The sequence below is a fragment of the Boleophthalmus pectinirostris genome, unplaced genomic scaffold (genome assembly GCF_026225935.1).
Source record: "Boleophthalmus pectinirostris isolate CB_2022bp ecotype Guang Dong unplaced genomic scaffold, ASM2622593v1 HiC_scaffold_3, whole genome shotgun sequence".
NCBI lineage: Eukaryota > Metazoa > Chordata > Actinopteri > Gobiiformes > Gobiidae > Boleophthalmus > Boleophthalmus pectinirostris.
In genome coordinates, this window is record NW_026571299.1 from 13,783,955 (window position 1) to 13,805,619 (window position 21,665).

Genomic DNA, 21,665 nt, shown 5'->3' on the forward strand with positions numbered 1-21,665 from the left:
TCATCTACAGGTTGACACTTTATTAGTACCACTGCAGGAGAGATGCTTTTTCAGATATTTTCTAAACATTACATCTCGCAGCCCATACACCATGGGGCTCAGAAACCTGGGGAGAATTTGTAATAATAGATACCACACAAACATGAAGTGGACATATATTCTTGGGAACAAAGTTAAAATAAGTTTCTGGACAGCAGAAAACATATACATTGACATGCACAGAAGGAGCTGAAAACTATGTAACATAATGGTATTCCTGGCCTTTTTGGCATCAGTATTTGTTGTTTTTGCTGATCTGGCAACTAAAAATATCTGGACATAAGTGTAAATCAGAACAAGCCAAACACCAACAAAATACATTGTAAACATGATTTCTCTCTTTTTTATCATTATGGGATTCTGAAACAAATATGTTGCCTCACATAAAACAGTGGAGAAGAATAGAGCAGGCTCAGTTGCTGCAAGAAGAAATATTTCTGGTATAATTGACAATATGCTCAAGGCCCACATACATGCAATCACTATGTAAATCTTTTTAATGTTGCACAGTTGGGAGTGCTGAAGGGGGAAACATACGGCAATATAGCACTCCACCGCCATCGCTGCTAAATTCAGAGGAGAGTTGACTGTTGTGAAAACAGCAAATGCAATAATAAAGCAACATAGAAATGTGTTGATGGTGTAGAAAACATAAAAGCACACAAAGAGAGTGATGGCAGTGGTGAGCTGGATCATGTCATTCACCACCAGATGGATGAAGAGGATGTAGCGAGGGTTGTGGTAAAAGACCTAAGACAAGCACAATACAGTTCAAAGTTAAATAAAGTAATATACATAAGAAGTAGATCAAATAACTGAAACTAGAACTATCTAAATCAATATAAATATTCAGATAAAAACAAAAAAATCTAAATATAATTGTTATATATAATTACTTTACATGGATTCTATATTACAGTCTCTGTTGTAAAAAAATATTACCTATCCTAGAGCATAAGATATGTGAATTCATAACTGCAAAATAGAGAATTTATTTATTTATTGCAATTACATTTGCAATATATAATAGATGGTTAAATATGTCAGCATTACTGACCTGGTGTTTACTGAAGGTGTAAATGAGGGTCCCATTTAAGTAATTAATAGATATTCCAAGCAGAACAACTGTTACATTTTTGGCTATAACCATGTTGAATGAGTCTGCATAGCGGACATAAGATGACCCATTTTGACCAGACGATGAATTCATGGAAGCACTATTCCAAAAAAGAATGTATGAATGTAAAGATATACGCAACAGTGAATAAGAGTGTTGTTGGCTGTCTATAGACACACCTTTAATGTGGCTCACCCTCCCCAAATGAAGATCAGAGGTACATTGAGCTTTATATCAAGTTCTCACAGAGAGAATAAGGATGATGTAATTTGGAAACCAACGCACTGGAAACAACAAAAGCCTCATGGTCCAAAATATATCTACTTACCCTACTTGCTTAAATACAAATATCCATTATAGGGACAATGTTATGTTTTGTTAAGGCAGAAGTAGTGGAGGGGATCAGGCATTTGTTTTTAGTGTCCAGCCAAGCTCAAGCACATTGCCCTGTGTGAAAGCCTTATTGACCACTGTAGTCATAGTATAATGGTGGTTTGTGACAGGAAGAAGTTTGAGACTGCAGTATAAGATGCATCCTTTCTTCCACGCATTGAAGAATTGCTTTATTATTCACTTATTGGTGCTAGTTAGCTTCCCTCTTGCATGCAGATACAATGTGGTGCCATTTTCTAAGAAGGATTGCAAAGACCTAATTTTGAACCATCTGCTTGTGCAGTGTGTAGTCCTGATCCATATTGTGAACACCTGTGATGCTGTTTGATGAACAGCCCTACGTGAACACATGAGCCTCGATCAGGTGCGCTTATTCTGCCTCTATAGTACTGCACAGAATGTACAAAACCAGGATACTTATGGCCCTGTCACACCTTGACAATTTAGCCAGCGTATGCCGAAGCATGAAAAATTTGACAAATACGCTGGCACACATCAGTTTTGTATAAGTTTTTAGAAGCACATTGGCATACGTTGAAAAATTTTCAGCATGCTTAAAATTTTTCGATGTACATCAGTGTATGCTTATATGTCCTGCATACATGGGCCATAAGTTGTAGATAAGTTGTGCGATCGACACACGTTCACACACGTTAATTGTAAGTTACTCATAAGTCCAAATACATTGAGATAATGTCTAGAGTACCCATAACTTATGAGTAATGTGCTTTGAATCTATGTGTAACTTAAAAACAACTTATCTCCAAGGCATATTGATGTATGCAGACGTATTTGACACGTTCCAGATGACCACAGAACTTACAGAACATGTTTATAACTTATAGCTCCCGTATAATGGCGTATTGGCAGCGTGTAGGGAAGTTTGTACGTAAAAATGGGGAGGAAACCGTCAGTACTCCTCCAGACTTCATGATGAGCAGTTGTCCATATCATACAAGAGATGGAGGATCCGGCAAAGCTGAAACAAGAATACGTACTAGCTGTCCTCCAACATCAGCATGATCTCATCGATTTGACACTGTACCAGTACATGCTGCTATTCCGACATGCCGCTATTTAGACATTGGCGTCTAATTGTCGGAGCAGCGGCATAAACATTATTTTCCAAGCGTCCCACTACTTCGACATTTTTGTTTTTCATTATTGGAGTAGCAGCACTTAACTATTTTTCAAACATTCCACTTATCCAACATGAATAATATTAATCTGATAGCCTATTATACTTTGTGCTCGCATATATCATAAGACGCTTGAGCCGATGCAAAGCACTTGATCAGAGAATACTTCGGCCACAGAAGATATCAGACAGTGGGAAAATGTCCTCACTGAGAGAACGAAACATTTGCATTTTAAAAAAGAGCATCTTGTAGGCTATTTGTGGAGAACACCATATAGCCTAAATAAATAACCAATCAATTCATTGTGCTAATGTGAAGACATTATTACTCACCCGGCATTATCCATTGTCCTCCGCAAATAATGACATCCAGTCCACAAAACCGCACTATTAATCCCACTTGAGTCGTCCTTTGAAAGTAAAAAGGCGAGAGGAGCATGTGTGTTTGTTTACATCCAGCGCGCTTGTGAAGCTGCAGAGTAGCGACAGTGAGTCTATTTCCTGTGGACTTTATCACCAATATTTTATGCTTTAAAATCCATGTATCTAAGTGTTGCACCACACTTCTCAAATAATAATAACACAGTTTGACTTGTATCTAAACTAGAAGTGCAGAGCTCTGATCTTTGAACACTTAATTTAAGTCTTAGATTGTGGTTTACTCTAGATAGGAAACAGCAGAGGTGATTGTCCTCACAACTTTACAGTCTGTGTTCTACAGCCATACCCCGCCGCTCTATACCTACCTACCTACCTACCTACCTATAAATCAATCTGCTGCATTCAGCACCACGGTCCCGTATTGCATTTTTACTTAGTCTACTCACTGGTAGAGCTGCACAATGGGCCACAGCTGTTTGGGAGTCTGACTCCACCTTGTGTCTGTTTTATGTTAATTTCACAGCTGAAATGAGGAAGATTTTTGACCACCTTCTTAAAGGAAAGGAAGCAGCAAGACGTCTACTTTCACTCAGTCAAGGCTCATCATCCCTTGCTCAATAGGCCATAGATTTTCGAATTCTAGCTGCAAAGAGTGGTTGGGATGACACCGCATTACAGAGTGTTTTCATGAGGGGGTTAAGTGAAAGAGTTAAGGATGAACTAGCCACACGCGATGAGACCAATTCTCTTGAAGAGCTTATTTCCCTGGCCACCTGTCTTGACAACAGGCTGAGAGAGAGACAAAAAGAGAAAGCACAACAGTCCTCAGCTCATACATTCACACTTCCTCAGTTTACTTCTCCCTACTCTAACGCTACAACTAACAATTCCCCTGTGCCTTCCACTTCCCCCAAGTCCTCTAAGGGAGTGGAGCCAATGCAGCTGGGCCGGGCGCGTTTAACACCAGCAGAACGCCAGCGCCGCCAGCAGTCCGGACTGTGCATTTACTGCGGTCAAGCTGGTCATTACATCAACTCCTGCCCCCAGCGACCCAAAGAGGGCTCATCAGTAATTGGAGAGGTTCTGGTGAGCCAAACCACTTCTCTCCCGGTTTCCACCCCACAAAGACTGCAACTCCAAGCCACTCTGTGCTGGTCACGTGAGTCCATTTCCCTCCTAACATTAATTGACTCTGGAGCAGATGACAATTTCATAGACTCAAATTTTGTGTCTCACGCCAACATTCCTGTGGATCCCATAGAACCTCCCAGGGATGTTAACGCCTTGAATGAAGAGAGACTGGCCAGGATCACGCATCAGACTGTTAATCTAATGCTGGTTTTATCTGGTAACCACAGAGAAGCCCTTAAGTTTTTAGTGATTTCATCCCCTCATGCCCCCATAGTTTTGGGACTTCCCTGGTTAAAATTGCACAATCCTCACATTGACTGGGCCAAAAACAATATTGCCAGCTGGAGCACTTTCTGTCACTTTAACTGTCTCCAATCAGCTATAACCCCCAGCAAACTGGCCTCTCCCTCTCCTCCCAGTCCTCCAGATCTGTCTGCTGTGCCCCCGGAATATCATGATCTGGGTGAAGTCTTTAACAAACAGAAAGCACTTTCCCTTCCTCCACACCGTCCCTATGATTGTGCGATTGATCTGCTCCCTGGTGCCCCCTTACCATCGAGTCGCTTATATAAACTTTCCGGCCCTGAGAGGGAGTCTATGGAGACTTATATTAAGGACTCTTTAACTGCTGGACTGATTCGTCCCTCTTCGTCACCTGTTGGCGCAGGGTTTTTCTTTGTGGGGAAGAAGGACAAGACCCTGAGGCCCTGTATTGATTACAGAGGTTTAAATGACATAACAGTTAAAAACAAGTACCCCCTTCCACTCATTGACTCAGCCTTCGAACCCCTTCATCAAGCAACCATTTTTACAAAATTGGACTTGAGAAATGCCTATCACCTGGTCAGGGTGATGAGTGGAAGACTGCATTCAATACTCCACTAGGACACTTTGAATATTTGGTGATGCCATTTGGCCTTACTAACACACCAGCAGTTTTCCAAGCTCTTGTTAATGATGTTCTTCGGGACATGTTGAACAAATTTGTCTTTGTCTGTTTGGATGACATTCTTGTGTTTTCTAGGAATCTCAAGGAACATGTCCAGCATGTCAGGCTGGTTCTGCAATGCCTCCTGGAGAACAAGCTCTTTGTGAAAGCTGAGAAATGTGATTTTCATGCCAACTCTGTGAACTTCCTGGGTTTTGTCATTCAACAGGGGCAGATCAACTGAAAGCTGTGGCTGAGTGGCCGAAACCTGAAACCAGGAAACAGCTGCAGCGTTTTTTTGGATTTGTTAACTTTTATAGGAGATTTATCAAGGACTACAGCAGAATGGCAGCCCCACTGACTCGTCTTACCTCTACCCTCACCCCTTTCAAGTGGTCTGGTGAGGCAGAAGAAGCCTTCACAACTCTCAAGTCTCTGTTCACCTCTGCTCCTGTCCTTACTCACCCTGATCCCTCCAGGCAATTTATTGTTGAGGTTGATGCCTCTGACTCAGGGGTGGGAGCAGTCCTGTCCCAGCGTTCTCCAAGAGATCAGAAGATTCATCCTTGTGCCTTCTTCTCTCGCCATCTCTCTCCTGCAGAGGTAAACTATGACATTGGAAATAGAGAGCTTTTGGCTGTGGTTTTGGCTTTGCAGGAGTGGAGGCACTGGCTGGAAGGTGCAGAACATCCCTTCATTGTTTGGACCGACCACAAAAACCTGTCATACCTTTGTTCAGCCAAGAGACTCAACTCTCGACAGGCTAGATGGGCTCTGTTTCTGGGAAGGTTTAACTTCATCCTTACCTACCACCCTGGTTCCCGGAATATAAAACCTGATGCCTTGTCTCGTCAGTTCTCCCCGGATGTCCCTGAGTCTCTGCCTGCTCCCATCCTGCCTTCTACGTGCGTGATTCATGATTCAGAAAACTTATCTGAGGTTCCACCATCCACTCACCTGGTTGCATCTGTTCAGTGGGAGATCGAACGAGTGGTCCGTGAGGCTCAACGAACCCAACCTGCCCCAGGTAACTGCCCACCAAACTCTCTATTTGTGCCCGAGTCAGTTCGGCCTCAGGTCCTCCAGTGGGGGCATAGTTCCAAACTTACGTGTCACCCTGGCTTTCACCGGACCTTAGCTTTCCTTAAGCAGAAATTCTAGTGGCCAACTACGATCAAGGACACGCAGTCTTTTATTGCCGCCTGTACCAGCTGTGCCCGAAGCAAGTCTAGCCATCAAGCGCCCTTTGGTCTTCTTAACCCTTTACCTATTCACAGCAGACCATGGTCCCACATTGCTGTAGACTTTGTCACTGGGCTACCAAATTCCAACGGTAACTCTGTCATACTCACTATTGTGGATCATTTCTCCAAGGCTGTGCATTTTGTACCCCTTCCCAAGTTGCCAACTTCCACTGAAACCGCTAACCTTCTGGTACTTCATGTGTACAGACTTCATGGCATCTCGGTTGACATTGTTTCAGACAGAGGCCCACAATTTACATCCCAAGTATGGAGGGCGTTTTGTCAAGCTTTGGGAACTTCCATCAGTCTCTCGTCTGGGTACCACCCACAATTCAATGGTCAAACAGAACGTGCTAATCAGGACCTGGAAACAGCCCTGCGCTGTGTCACCATCCGTAACCCAGCCACATGGAGCACATATCTGCCTTGGATTGAATACGCCCACAACTCCTTAGTATCCTCCGCAACAGGTATGACCCCATTCATGGCTTCCTTGGGTTTTCAACCTCCTCGTTTCCCAGAGCAAGAGGAGGATGTGGCTGTCCCGTCAGTCCAGGCCCATTTCAGTCGCTGTAGACTTGTGTGGAGGGCTGCTCGAGCTGCACTACAACGCACAGCAACACGCAATCAGAGATTTGCTGATAGACATCAGAAGAATCTCCTCTTTACCAGCCTGGACAGAAGGTTTGGCTGTCCCTCTGAAAGTAGAGTCCTCCCTCTGAAAGTAGAGTCTAAAAAACTGGCACCTAAGTTCATTGGTCCATATGTCATTGAAAGAATGATAAATCCTGCTGTAGAGCGCCTCAAGTTGCCTTCCTCCCTCAATATTCATCCTTCATTTCACGTGTCTCTCCTCAAGCCAGTGTCATCCTGTCCTCTCAGCCCTCCAGCCGATCCCTCTCCTCCCACCCGAGTCATTGATGGTTACCCGGCCTTCACTGTGAGACGGATTCTGGATGTTCGGCGCCGTGGGAGGGGTTTTCAATGTCTGGTCGACTGGGAAGGATACGGTCCGAAGGAACACTCCTGGATTCCCCGCTGCAACATCCTGGACAAGTCCCTCCTCCGGGACTTCTACAGGGCTTTGTGTGTGTGTGTGTGGGCGGAGTCTCCTGGACCTGATTCGCCTCACCTGCAAGCAATCAAGAGCCAACTACTTGAGACCTGCTCACCTGTGAGACTTTGCCAGATTGTTTGCTACCTACACACGGTGAACCTCTTGGCTCCTCATTCTGAGTTTTTTGCTTCTGCCTTTTTGCCTCGAACATTTTACTTACCTGCGCTCTCTGCTCTCCAGTGATCCTGCCGTCTCCAGCCCTGCTCCAAGCCCTGCTCCAAGCCCTGCCCTGCCCTGCTCCTGCCCTGCTCCAGCTCTCATTCGACCAATTGTAAAATAAATTCTCCTTTTTCATTTTTATGAACTGGTCTTCAGTCCATTTTTTGAGCCGAAAGGCAAAGCTCTCGATTTACCGGTCAATCTATGTTCCTACCCTCACCTATGATCATGAGTTTTGGGTAATGACCAAAAAGACGAGATCACTGATACAAGCGACTGCAATGAGTTTCTTCCACAGGGTGGCTGGGTGCTCCGTTACAGATAGGGTGAAGAGCTCAGTCACACAGGAGGAGCTCGGAGTAGAGCTGCTGCTCCTTCAAATCAAGAGGAGCCAGCTGAGGTAGCTCGGGCATCTGTTCCATCCTTGGGAGGTGTTCTGGGCATGTCCCACTGGAAGGAGGCCCGAAGAAGACCCAGGACACGCTGGAGGGACTATGTCCCTCGGCTGGCCTGGGAATGCCTCGAAGTCCCCTCAAAGGAGCTTAAGGAAGAGTCCGGGGTGAAGGAAGTCTGGGAGTCCTTGTTTAGACTGCTGCCCCCATGACCCGGCCCCGGGTAAGTGGAAGAAAATGGATGGATGAACTTCATGCAGGCTGCAGTTGAGCCTCAGTCTGTCCCAGTCCCAGTGCTCTCCATCTGAGCCATTGTCACAACCCTGCGCCTGGTCACCGTGCTGGTCTCATCACCCAGAGTTCTCTCAGCATCTTCTTAAAGTGGAAGTTATAACATTTTTAAACAAAAGATTCATGGATGAGGCCCAATGTTATATTTTTGTTAAGGCAGAAGTAGTGGACCTTAGTCATAGTATAATGGTGGTTTGAGACTGGAAGAAGTTTGAGACTTTACTGTGTTTAGGATGCGTATGCTTCTTCTGCCACAAAGTGAGCAAATGCTTTATTCACTTACTGGTACTCGTTAGTTTCCCTCTTTAGATATCGCAAGCAGGTGCCATTTTTGAACTGCTTTTGTCTTGTTCAAATGGAACCAAATGCTGTTTGTAATGACAACCAGGGATACCCTAATCCATTTTTTCAGTTCTGATACCAATACTATGACTGCAGTTAACTGATATTAGCTCTCTCTGCTGCAAGCAGAGGCTGCTGTATTAGGTTTTGGACTTGGTTTGATCTCTTCTTATTGGACAATAATGCACTTTTGGAGACAGAGCCAACAGGACATCAGATAGAGGATTCACTCTGCTTCAGTCCCCTGGAGAAGGTAAGAATCTGAGAATGGAGGTGAATAATAAGGTAAATAGTGTTATAGAGTTAAGAGTTTTAAATACTGCGCAAATGAGGTGTAGGAGTGCTGCTGATGCCGTGTGTTCATGTTGTGACCGTAGCCTCTTATTGTAGTTTTGCTAACGTTGTTGGGGATGTTTGTGAGCAGTGTGTTATGTTGCACTTGGCTAGTTAGGTGTGCTCTGATAGATATAGTTCAGCCAATAGTGACCAAAATGACTGTCTGTTTCTTGCATTCATTATAATACTATATTTATAATATATAGGCCGAGGTAACCCTGGGGGGGTTCAAAATTCAAATAAAAAATTATACCACCAGCAGCCACTGCACTGGAAACAGCATGTATTTCCTTGAAATAAAATAAATTAAGAAAACTCTTCCAAATGCATTATAGAGCTGTGATTTACGTAAGCAAAAACTTTGTTTAAGACCTTTTGTGGCGACTACAACCAGTAAATAGTCTTAGTGCATCAATTTAGATATCCAGCTAGGACACTGACTGGACCAATATTTGGAAGCCATTATCCATTCCTGCTAATTTTTCCTCATCAGTGCCTTTATCTGATACCAGTATCAGATCAGTACAGCCCTACTGACAACATCATAGTCTTCTCTTCCAATGAAAACCACCCTTTGGTGAAGCTGGATGGGGTGATGAGTAAACTACACACCATAGGTTTTAGAGACTGTATTATAATGGACAAGGACCTCTAAGATCCTGCTGAACTTTTATCTCTGCACAATCGAAAGCCTTCTGGATTGCTCTAACACTGTGTGGTTTGGCAACATTACAGCCAGAGAGAGGAAAGCTTTAGACAGGGTGGTCCACTCAGTCATAAAAAATGTGACCTGCCTGACCTTGACGCTCTATACAAATGTAAACTTTTAAACCAAGTCCTTCAGATCATACACGACCTCCCTGCCGTCCTGGCAGAAACATGTTCGAGTTCCTTCCCTCTGGAATAAGATCACTCCATTAAATGCAAGACTTCTCAATGCTTTTTCCCACAAGCTGTTATAAACTTGAACAATGAACTTTCATGTAACATCTTCATATTTTGGCTACTTAATCTCTGTAGCTTGTTTTTTTTCAGTGTCAATGTATTCCTTGTATTGACTATTGTTTGTCTGTCTGGTTGTGTTTTTTCAATACAGGGCCAATCCAAGTAATGTATTCTGAATATGTAAAATACTTTATGGGTTAGTATATCACATTTTTTACATGGTAACATGATGTATTAAAACTGCTTTGTTTCATGTTTTGTTGAACATTTATTTATAACAGAACAGAGGGAAATTATGCTTAAAAATAACTTGCCTTTATTTTCATACTTCTTTCACACACAGCTAATAGCTTAAAAACATAGGACATGAGACATCAACAGAAAAGTTTGATAGAAATTGGGCCTGTTTATAGTTTTTCCTTCAGTAAAGTTGAAGACTAGTCAGCATTCATTTAATACATTGCTATATCAAGATCTTAATTTTTTTGACATAAGAATGAAACAGTTGCAAACAAATATTCCTGACCTCACCAGATTTAACTGTGTTAGATGCACTTGCCACAACTGATTCAGATTTAGAAGGCCTAATCTCAACATCCTTCACAGACATTACTGCTTATCTCCTACGGGTTGACAGTTGATTAGTGTCACTGCAGGAGAGATGCTTCTTCAGATATTCTCTAAACATTACATCTCGCAGCCCATAAACCATGGGGCTCAGAAACCTAGGGACGATTTGCAATAATATGTACCACACAAACATAAAGTGGATATATATTCTTGGGAACATAATTAAAACAATATTTTGGACAGATGGATACACATATGTTGACATGCACAGAAGGAGCTGAAAACTATGTAACAAAATGGTATTCCTGGCCTTTTTGGCATCACTATTTGTTGTTTTTGCTGATCTGGCAACTAAAAATATCTGAATGTAAGTATAAATCAGAACAAGCCAAACACCAACAAAATACACTGCAAATATGACTTCTCTCTTTTTTATCATTATGGGATTCTGAAACAAATGTGTTGCCTCACATAAAACAGTGGAGAAGAATAGAGCAGGCTCAGTTACAGCAAGAAAAAATATGTCTGGTAAAAATGACAATATGCTCAAGGTCCACACACATGTGATCACTATGTAAATCTTTTTGATGCTGCACAACTGGGGGTGCTGAAGGGGGAAACATATGGCAAAATAGCACTCCACCGCCATCGCTGCTAAATTCAGAGGAGAGTTGAGTGTTGTGAAAACAGCAAATGCAAGAATAAAGCAACATAGAAATGTGTTGATGGTGTAGAAAACATAAAAGCACACAAAGAGAGTGATGGCAGTGGTGAGCTGGATCATGTCATTCACCACCAGATGGATGAAGAGGATGTAGCGAGGGTTGTGGTAAAAGACCTAAGACAAGCACAATACAGTTCAAAGTTAAATAAAATAATATACACTACTGGTCAAAAGTTTTAGAATGACAAACTTTTTCTGTTTTTTTATTGTTTACTGTTGACCAAAACGTGTTCTAGACTTTTGATTCATGAAAGTGCCCACCCTTGGCTCGTTCTTTTTACAATAGAAATCAAATATTCTTCAGAAAGTTTTTCCAAAGTCTCTTGCAGAGGTTCCCATAAATGTGTGACACTTGTAGGTTGCTTGGCTTTGACTCTTCTGTCCAGTTTATCCCAAAACCAGCTCGATGGGGTTTAAGTGTGGAGACTAGCCACTCCATCTTTTCAATCTCACCATCTTGTTCTTTTTTCCTCAGGTATTTTTGGCAGAGCTTGGACTTGTGTTTTGTTATCTTTTATCTTATCTTTTATTTATTTATTTTTTTTAACATCTGGCTGTTCAGTATTTACCTTTGTACCATTTCAAGCTCTTCATTAGACTGGCACGACTTGAATTGCAATAAATAACTGGAAAAATTAGGGTGTTCTAAAACTTTTGACCGGTAGTGTATATAAAAAGTAGATCAGATAACAACTAAAAATACATGAAAACTGACCTTTAAAAAAAAAAAAAAAAAAAAAAAAAAAACTCCTATAAAACAAAACTATAAATTGCTCTTGTAGTTGGAACTGCCTAAATCAGTATAAATATTCACATCAAAAAGTAATGTAAATATAATTTTTATATATCATTACTTTACATAGATTCTATATTACAGTCTCTATTGTAAAAAATATTACCTATCCTAGAGCATAACATATGTGAATCCATAAGTGCAAAATAGAGAATTAATTTATTGATTACATTTGCAATACATAATAGATGGATAAATATGTCAACATTACTGACCTGGTGTTTACTGAAGGTGTAAATGAGCGTCCCGTTTAAGTAATTAATAGATACTCCAAGCAGAACAACTGTTAAATTTTTGGCTATAGCCATGGTGAAAGAGTCTGGATAGCGGCCATAAGATGACCCATTTTGACCAGACGATGAATTCATGGAAGCGCTACTCTAAAAAAGAATGTACATGAATGTAAAGATATAAGCAAAACTGAATAAGAGTGTTGCTGACTGTCTATAGACACACCTCGAATGTGGCTCACCCTCCCCAAATGAAGATCAGAGGTACACTGAGCTTTATAAATTCTCACAGAGAGATCAAGGATGACGTAATTTGGAAACCAACACACTGGAAACACCAAAAGCCTCATATATCTACTTACCCTACTTGCTTAAATTAAAAAAATTGTTCAGGCAGAAGTAGTGGAGGGGATCAGACAGATTTTAGTGTCCATCCAAGCTCAAGCTCATTGCCCTGTGTGAAACCCTTATTGACCCCTTATTGCACTTTGACTGTTTGCCACATACTGTATGTTTAAGCTCTTAAATTCAATCAAAGAGTTAACAATGTTGGACTATTAATAGAAAATAAAGCCGCTCGTGGCAATGATGGCCCTCGCCCTGGCGCGCACTCCCCTCCCATGCGACCGCCAGGGACTCGCGACTGCCCCGGCATGCCATTCTCTCTTCCCGACATCTGCCCAGACCAAAAGCTGGTCCATTAGACACATGACATAAGGCACCTTTAAATATTTTTTTGGGAGTCATTGCGCCTCTACTGGCCAAACGGGAAAAATGCCCAATATCCGTAATATATTGTTTTGCTCATAGTCATGCATAGAATTTAATCCCTGAATTTGGTACAAGTCCGATAATGTTGACATGTCATGTCTATGCTAGTGTTCACTTTTCATATACTTTATCGTGTATTATAATCAGATCCTCCAAGCCGGTCTTACTACACATGCATGCTGAATATTTAAAGGGTGACTTTGTTACTTTTTGAAAACATTAATATTAAAAATTCTAAGGGAAAATTCAATAGGATTTAAAATTTTAAATCTGATGAAGCAAATAATCTTCCATATTTCTGTGCCAGCCTGTGCAAGTGTTTTTCCATCCATCCATTTTCTTCTGCTTATCCAGGGCCAGGTCGCGGGGGCAGCAATCCAAGCAGGGACTCTCAGATTTCCTACACCCCAGACACTTCCTCCAGCTCCTCCGGGGGGACCCCGAGGTGTCCCCTTGCTAGCCCAGAGACATAGTCCTTCTAGAATGTCCTGGGTCTTCTCTGAGGCCTCCTCCCAGTGGGAAATGCCGAAAACACCTCCCAAGGAAGCATCCAGAACAGATACCCGAGCCACCTCAGCTGGCTCCTCTCATCGTGAAGGAGCAGCAGCTCTATTCCGTGATCGTCCCATGTGAGTGAGCTCCTCACACTATCTTTAAGGAAGCGCCCAGCCACCTTGTGGAGGAAACTCATTTCGGCCGCTTGTATCCACGATCTTGTCCTTTCGGACATTACCCAAAGCTCATGACTGTTGGTGAGGGTAGGATTGTAGATTGACTGGTAAATCGAGAGCTTCACCTTTCGGCGAAGAGCAGAGCACCCCCCACAGGACACCATGAGAGCCACGGTCGAGTGCCTTCTCCAGGTCCACAAAGCACATGTGGGTTGGACAAACTCCCATGAACCCTCGAGCACCCGATGGAGGGTGTAGAGCTGGTACACTGTTCCATGGCCAGGACAAAAAACACACTGCTCCACCTGAATCCGAGGTTCGACTATCGAGGATTCTCCTCTCCAGTACCCTGGCAGAGACCTTACTGGGGATGCTGAGGAGTGTGAATCCCCTCTAGTTGGAACACACCCTCCAGTCCCTGGAGAGGAAAGGGACCATCACCCCGGTCTGCCAATCCAGAGGTACTGTCCCCAACTTCCACGTGATGTTGCAGAGACATGATGTGATGTTGTCAGCCAAGACAGCCCCACAACATCCAGAGACTTAAGATACTCAGGATGGACCTCATCCACCCCCGGAGTGTTGCCATCAAGGAGCTTTCCAACCACCTCAGTGACTTCAGCCAGGGTGATGGACGAGTCCACCTCCCGGTCCCCAGGTTTGGTTTCCTCCTTGGAAGATGTGATGGTGGGATTGAGGAGATCCTCAAAGTATTCCTTCCACTGCCCAACAACATCCCCAGTCGAGGTCAACAGCTCTCCCCTCGCACTGTAAACAGTGTTGGTGAAGAACTGCTTCACCCTCCTGAGGCGCCGGACGGTTTGCCAGAATCTCTTTGAGGTCATCTGATCAGTCCTCTTCCATGACCTCCCCAAACTCCTCCCAGCTCCGATTGCCTCTACAATCGCACGGGTTGCAGCACATTTTGCCCGCCAGTACCCTCAGAAGTCCCACGAGCCAACATGGCCCGGTAGGACTCCTTCTTCAGCCTGACGGCATCCCTGACAGTGTCCACAACACGGTTTGGGAACTGCGAGAGGCACCACAGATATTACGCCCACAGCTATGAGCAGCCATATTGAAAATAAAGGCCGAGAACAAAGCCCACTCGGACTCCATGTCCACAGCCTCCCCTGGAATCTGGGAGAAGCCCTCCCAGAGATGCGAGCTGAAAGTTCCCAACAGACCCTCACTATACCCTTAGGCCTGCCAGGTCTTCCCGGCTTCCTCCTCTGCCAGCAGACCCAACTCACAACCAGGTGGTGATCAGTTGACAGGTGTGCCCCTCTCTTCTTTCGAGTGTCCAAGACATGTGCCCAGATGCCAGATGACAAGACGACAAAGTCGATCACCAACCTCCGGCCTTGGGTGTCCTGGTACCACGTGCACTGATGAACATCCTTGTGCTTGAACACGGTGTTTGATATGGACAAACTGTGACTAGCACAGAAGTCCAGTAACAGAACACCGCTCAGGTTCAGATCAGGGAGGCCGTTCAACCCAATCACCCCTCTCCAGTTGTCACTGTCATTGCCCACGTGGGCACTGAAGTCCCCCAGTAGAACAATGGAGTCCCCGGTGAGTGCACTGTCTAGTGCCCCTCCCAGGGACTCCAAGAAGTCCGGGTACTCTGCACTGCTGTTGGGCCCGTAGACTGACACTACAGTGAGACACCTGTCCCCGACTCGAAGGCGCAGGGTCGCGACTCTCTCGTTCACTGAGGTGAACTCCAACACACAGCGGTTGAGCTGTGGGGCAATGAGCAGGCTCCTTCCTTCCCAGTGAGGTGACATTACATGTCCCCAGAGCTAGTCTCCATGTCGTCGAGGCCCCTGCCATCAACCGCCGCCCAGATCTCTCTGCACCGACCCCCTATGGATCCTCCTGCAGGTGGTGGGTCCACGGGGGAATGGCACCACGTCGCTCTTTCGGGCCTTGCCCGATCGGGCCCTGTGGGCAAAGGCCCGACCACCAGGTGCTCGCTGGTGAGCATACACCCCAGGCCTGGTTCCAGGGTGGGGCCCCCATAACGCCAATCTGGGCGACATCACTGGCCTGTGTGTGTCCTTCATCATATGGGGCTTCTGAACCGCTTTTGGTCTGACCCGCCCCCCAGGACCTGTTTGCCTTGGGCCTTGGGAAGCCCCCGACAACATAGCACCCGGGATCATTATGTTACTCAAACCCTTCCACCGTGTTAAGGTGGCAGTTCAGGGAGGGGCTGAGTGTTTTTCATTTTTATAAAATCAGCTTTCCATGCAGAGTTTGTAAATCAACACAACATAGCACTTTGATTTTTTGCAAGGTAGACATGCACAGTGCAGTAACAATTGCAATCTTTCTGATTGTTTTGACTGTCAGTTGCATCGTATTGACTGGTACAGACTCAGCTTATGTCCGCTGGCCACCATGATACCTAGTTTTGGAAAGAATACTTTGCAATTGTGTATAATACAGACTACCTTTTTTGTACTTAGTAACCTATTACAATTCCAGGGCCTATCAGATTAATGTATTTTGCACACTTAAAATTGTCATATTGAGTTACTATATCACTTTTTTACACTATAATATAATGTATTAAAACAGCTTTGTTTGTTTGCTTTTGTTGAACATTTATTTGGAACAAGTCAGGGAAAAAAATGCTTTGATGGAAACTGGAAGACTAGTCAGCATTCATTTAATATATTGCTATATCAAAATATTTGACAGTTTTTGTGAGATAAAAATGAAAAGGTTGCAAACAAAGTTTGTTCCAGATCTCACCTGACTTAAACATGTTAGATGCACTAGCCACAACTGATTCAGAATGAGAAGGCCTAATCTCACCATCCTCCACAGACATTGTTGCTTATCTTCTATGGACTGACACTTTTTTAGTAGCACTGCAGGAGAGATGCTTCTTCAGATGTTCTCTAAACATTACATCTCGCAGCCCATAAACCATGGGGCTCAGAAACCTGGGGAGGATTTGCAGTAATATGTACCACACAAACATGAAGTGGATATATATTCTTGGGATCATAATTAAAACAAGTTTTTGGACAGGGGAATAAACATACGTTGACATGCACAGAAGGAGCTGAAAACTATGTAACAAAATAGTATTCCTGGCCTTTTTGGCATCACTGTTTGTTGTTTTTGCTGATCTGGCAACTAAAAATATCTGGACATAAGTGTAAATCAGAACAAGCCAAACACCAACAAGATACATTGCAAATATGACTTCTCTCTTTTTTATCATTATGGGATTCTGAAACAAATGTGTTGCCTCACATAAAACAGTGGAGAAGAATAGAGCAGGCTCAGTTGCTGCAAGGTAAAATATGTCTGGTAAAAATGACAATATGCTCAAAGTCCACACACATGTGATCACTATGTAAATCTTTTTAATGTTGCATAACTGAAGGTGCTGAAGGGGGAAGCATATGGCAACATAGCACTCCACCGCCATTGCTGCTAAATTCAGAGGAGAGTTGAGTGTTGTGAAAACAGCAAATGCAAGAATAAAGCAACATAGAAATGTGTTGATGGTGTAGAAAACATAAGAGCACACAAAGAGAGTGATGGCAGTGGTGAGCTGGATCATGTCATTCACCACCAGATGGATGAAGAGGATGTAGCGAGGGTTGTGGTAAAAGACCTAAGACAAGCACAATACAGTTCAAAGTTAAATAAAATAATATACAAACACATAAATTAGAAAAAGTAACAACTAAAAAATACATGAAAATTGTGCTTTAAAATAATTTAAAAAAAAACAACTCATCCTATAAATTACTCTAATATTTAGAACTACCTAAATCAATAATAATATCCAGATAAAAAAATCTATTTATATATAGTTACTGTACATGGATTCTGTATTACTGTCTCTGCTGTATAAATATTACATATCCTACAGCATAACATATGTGAATCCTTAACTGCAAAAAAGAGAATTAATTAATTTATTACATTTGCAATACATAATAGATGGATAAATATGTCAGCATTACTGACCTGGTGTTTACTGAAGGTGTAAATGAGGGTCCCGTTTAAGTAATTAATAGATATTCCAAGCAGTACAATTGTTACATTTTTGGCTATAGCTGTGCTGAATGAGTCTGCATAGCGGACATAAGATGACCCATTTTGACCAGACGATGAATTCATGGAAGCGCTATTTCAAAAAAGAATGTATGAAAGTAAAGATATAAGCAAAACTGAATAAGAGTGTTGTTGGCTGTCAGTAGACATACCTCTAATGTTTCTCACCCTCCCCAAATGAAGATCAGAGGTACATTGAGCTTTATATCAAGTTCTCATAGGGGGATTACTAAGAATGATGTAATTTGTAAACCAACACATTGGAAACAACAAAAGCCTCATGACTCAAAATATATCTACTTACCCTACTTGCTTAAATAAAAATATCTGTTACAGGGACAATGTTATGTTTTTGTTAAGGCAGAAGTATTGGAGGGGATCATGCATTTGTTTTTAGTGTCCATCCAAGCTCAAGCACATTGCCCTGTGTGAAACCCTTATTGACCACTAGTCATAGTATAATGGTGGTTCGAGACAGGAAGAAGTTTGAGATTTGCGTTTAGGATGCATCGCTTCTTACACGCATTGAGGAGTTGCCGTTTTCGGGCTACTGCATATATATGCCACAGTATCCCGGTTACTATCAGATTATCCCGGTTACTCATAACTGGGATACTGGCTTTTTTGAGATACTAAAACCAGAATACTGCATATACATGCACCATGACGAAATCGGGATATTCAAAAAACCCAATCATAACTGGGATACTGATGTGCACGTAAACACACCAAATAGACCACCCATAGACCTAAGTGAAAAGGAAATTTGGGCATGACTGAGGAGCAATATGCATCTTAATTCAATGGAATGAGGGACAGATGTGGTGCAGGGCTGCAGCCAGGCAGTGGCACTAAAATAAGAAATTACTGTATACATTTGGACATCAGCTGCATATGAGCTTTAAGAATTGGAATTTACCTGGAGTGGAGGGCAGAGTGGCCACCAAAAGAGGCCCAGGAGAGCGAGTGGGCAAAAAGAGGAGTAACTGAGAAGGAAGGGCTTAAATAGTTCACCAGGCCAGCGCCATGGAACAGCAGGTAAGAGAAACTGCAGCCTAGACCCTCTAAGCCGGTCTTATTACACATATATGCTGAATATTTAAAGGGTGACTTTTTTTAAACAGATGTATGTAATGTATGTATACTTAAACAATTCTAAGTGAGAAATTCAACAACATTTAAAATTTTAGATCTGATGAAACAAATTATCCATATTTCTGTGCCAGACTGTGCAAGTGTTTTTCTTTTTTTTCATCAGTTTTCCATGCAGTGTTTGTAAATGAACACAGCACTTTGACTTTTTGCAAGGTGGACATGAACAACGCAGTAAGAATAGCAATCTTCTTGATTGTTTTGACAGTCAGCTGCATCATGTCAACTGGTACAGATTCAGCTTAGGGCCGCTGGCCACGATAATGCTTTCTCTTCTGGCACTTGGCACCGGTGGATGCATTTTTCTCTCCTCTCCTGCCCCTTATCTTCCCTGATTTGCCTCTTTCTCTCATCTAGTCTAGTGTCTTATATTTTTGAGAGACTCTCTCTGCTCTGCTCTTCCAAACCTAAATTAACTTTGGATATGATCAGTTGGTCTCACATTGCAATTGATACCATTTTTTCAACAAGAAACGTGGGCTCAGGGGAGCCCGCTTGCCGTCCCGGGACATTTACAGCGGGCTACACGATGGACGGGTGGGAGAAGCCGTATGTCTGGCAGCTCTTTCCGTGTAGTATATAGAAGATATTTACCTAATTGGAACCATAACTGCAGGACATCTGCTGATTAGGTTGGACATTGTTGTGTACCACTGGAGTGGACCCCAAAAACAGACTCAGAACGAGGGCAAAAATGCAAAAAAGAAACAAAGGTTTATTGACGAGGCAGGATAGGCAGTGGAGGAGCGAGGAGCCAGGAGCTGGAATGCCGGAGTCTTCCACAGCGGGAACTAGGAAATACAAAAATGCAGGTAAGTAACAGAAAGCGACGTAGAAACAAAAACTGAGCCGACTGGTAGATCACCATCAGGTAGACGAAACAATCTGGCAGAGTCTGGCTGGAGAGCTGGGCCTTTGTAGCAGGCTTGATTGCAGATGGAGAGCAGGTGCTCCCAGCAGACTCCGCCCACATCCACACAAGGAAGACTCAGGTCACAGGCAGGGGCGTGACAGACATGGCCCTGATTTTTCTGAAAATTCGGATTATTGAAGCAGAATCCCCACTTGGCTGCCCACATTGATTGAAATGTGGGGCAAAGCTTCCAGTGCTCAGACTGTGACTATGAACCATGTTATGGAGGGATCTGCGGCTTCGTACCACATTTTGGATAACATCACGGAAAGGCTCGTGGCTATTGACCACAGGTTGGATGGAACTGTGGCTCTAAATTGCAATATTGATAACATCTTGGAGAAACTCGAAGCTGTGCAAAGAGGATGGGCAGACCTTGAGACCAATATGGACAAAGAGATTAGTTGTAAGAATTGAAATACAGCTGCTAGCCCCAAACCCACACAACCCCAGTCTTATCTTATTGGCCTCCCTCAGCCAGCACCGGCCTCGGTCAACTAGCCCAGAGATTACCGCAAGGAGACGCTCTCACATTCCTCTCCCCCACTTGAACCGACACCTGCAGATGTTGACTTTGTCTGGGATACCAGGCCATTAGTCTCACGTCTCATTCCACACCTTTGCAGCTTTGTACCCCAGCATGGCGGGAGGGTCTGTTGAATCCAGTGCCCACGTGGCTACAGGATTTGGATGGTTACTTGCCTATGCTGGGCTAACTCCACACTCCATACGTCCCTGGTTGCAAGTCTAGTTGTAATGTTTGTAATGTGTTTTGACTATGTGTTGATGTTGTGGAGGTGTTTTTGTGTGTGTGTACTCCTCCCATATTATGCCCCTACCGGAGCATGGTCTGTGGTCTAACCCCCCCAGCCCCCCGATGTCATAATGTATTGTATGTTTGTATTGTATGGATGGTATGATCTGATTCTGATACCCAGTTTTCCAGTTTTGGAAAGAATACATTGCAATTGTGTAGAATACAGACTACCTTTTTTGTACTTTGTAACATATTACGATTCCAGGGCCTATCAGAGTAATGTATTCTGCATACATAAAATAGGTCATATTGAGTTACTATATCACAGTTTTTACACTATAATATAATATATTAAAACAGCTTTGTTTTTTCACCTTTTGTTGAACTTTTATTTAGAACAGATTGGAGAGAAAAAAAATTGCTTAAAAATAACTCTTTATATTATTTTCATATTTATTAAGCATCTTTTACGCACAACAAAGAAACGTTTGATGGAAATATGCTGTGCATAACAATAGCTTTTCCCTCACTAAAGTGGAAGAATAAGTCAGTGTTAATTTAATATGTTGCTATATCAAGACATTTGACAGTTTTTGTGACCAAAGGATGAAACGGTCGTAAACAAATATTGTTCCAGATCTCACCTGACCTAAATGTGCACTAGCCACAACTGATTCAGATTGAGAAGGTCTAATTGTCACGTGGAAACAGAGGGAGGACCCAAAACGCAGGACTGCTTCAAAAATATTTAATGTCAAATCAAAAAATCCAAAATTCAAGACTAAATTGCCACGACAAGAGACACAGAGACACTCGGACAGAGACAATGGACCAACAAAGGGCAGAGGAGAACACAGGGTATAAATGCACACACATAGACACAGGTGAAACACATTAGGGCGGGGCAAACAATCAAGACAGGAAGTAAAACTCAAAAATACAAGGTGACAGGACAAATGTCAAAATAAAACACAAACTACAACCACTACAAAACATGAACCATGACACTAATCTCACCATCCTCTACAGAAATTATTGCTCA

At 42.9% G+C, this 21,665-nt stretch overlaps 3 protein-coding genes across 3 annotated transcripts; all 3 read right to left on the reverse strand.

Moving 5' to 3' along the window:
- On the reverse strand, window positions 1–1,249 carry LOC129410985 (odorant receptor 131-2-like). Its single transcript, XM_055160288.1, has 2 exons — window positions 1,097–1,249; window positions 1–789 (listed from the first exon to the last, which is right to left on the reverse strand). The coding sequence occupies exons 1-2, from the start codon at window positions 1,247–1,249 to the stop codon at window positions 1–3; spliced, it is 942 nt and encodes a 313-aa protein (XP_055016263.1).
- A 9,320-nt stretch (window positions 1,250–10,569) lies between these two features.
- LOC129410986 (odorant receptor 131-2-like) lies at window positions 10,570–15,760 on the reverse strand. Its single transcript, XM_055160289.1, has 5 exons — window positions 15,578–15,760; window positions 15,257–15,439; window positions 14,623–14,742; window positions 12,256–12,420; window positions 10,570–11,361 (listed from the first exon to the last, which is right to left on the reverse strand). The coding sequence occupies exons 1-5, from the start codon at window positions 15,758–15,760 to the stop codon at window positions 10,570–10,572; spliced, it is 1,443 nt and encodes a 480-aa protein (XP_055016264.1).
- Window positions 15,761–16,563: 803 nt separating this feature from the next.
- On the reverse strand, window positions 16,564–17,867 carry LOC110171091 (odorant receptor 131-2-like). The gene is made up of 2 exons (XM_020936774.2): window positions 17,715–17,867; window positions 16,564–17,355 (listed from the first exon to the last, which is right to left on the reverse strand). The coding sequence occupies exons 1-2, from the start codon at window positions 17,865–17,867 to the stop codon at window positions 16,564–16,566; spliced, it is 945 nt and encodes a 314-aa protein (XP_020792433.2).
- Window positions 17,868–21,665: the final 3,798 nt, after the last annotated feature.

Coding starts and splice junctions, on each gene's coding strand:
- LOC110171091 (XM_020936774.2), bottom strand. CDS start 17,867: ATGAATTCATCGTCTGGTCAAAATGGGTCATCTTATGTCCGCTATGCA. Junction 17,356..17,714: donor ACACCTTCAGTAAACACCAG/GTCAGTAATGCT, acceptor TGCTTGTCTTAG/GTCTTTTACCACAACCCTCG.
- LOC129410986 (XM_055160289.1), bottom strand. CDS start 15,760: ATGTCGCCCAGATTGGCGTTATGGGGGCCCCACCCTGGAACCAGGCCT. Junction 14,743..15,256: donor TTCTACTGGGGGACTTCAGT/GCCCACGTGGGC, acceptor TGCCTCTCGCAG/TTCCCAAACCGTGTTGTGGA. Junction 11,362..12,255: donor ACACCTTCAGTAAACACCAG/GTCAGTAATGTT, acceptor TGCTTGTCTTAG/GTCTTTTACCACAACCCTCG.
- LOC129410985 (XM_055160288.1), bottom strand. CDS start 1,249: ATGAATTCATCGTCTGGTCAAAATGGGTCATCTTATGTCCGCTATGCA. Junction 790..1,096: donor ACACCTTCAGTAAACACCAG/GTCAGTAATGCT, acceptor TGCTTGTCTTAG/GTCTTTTACCACAACCCTCG.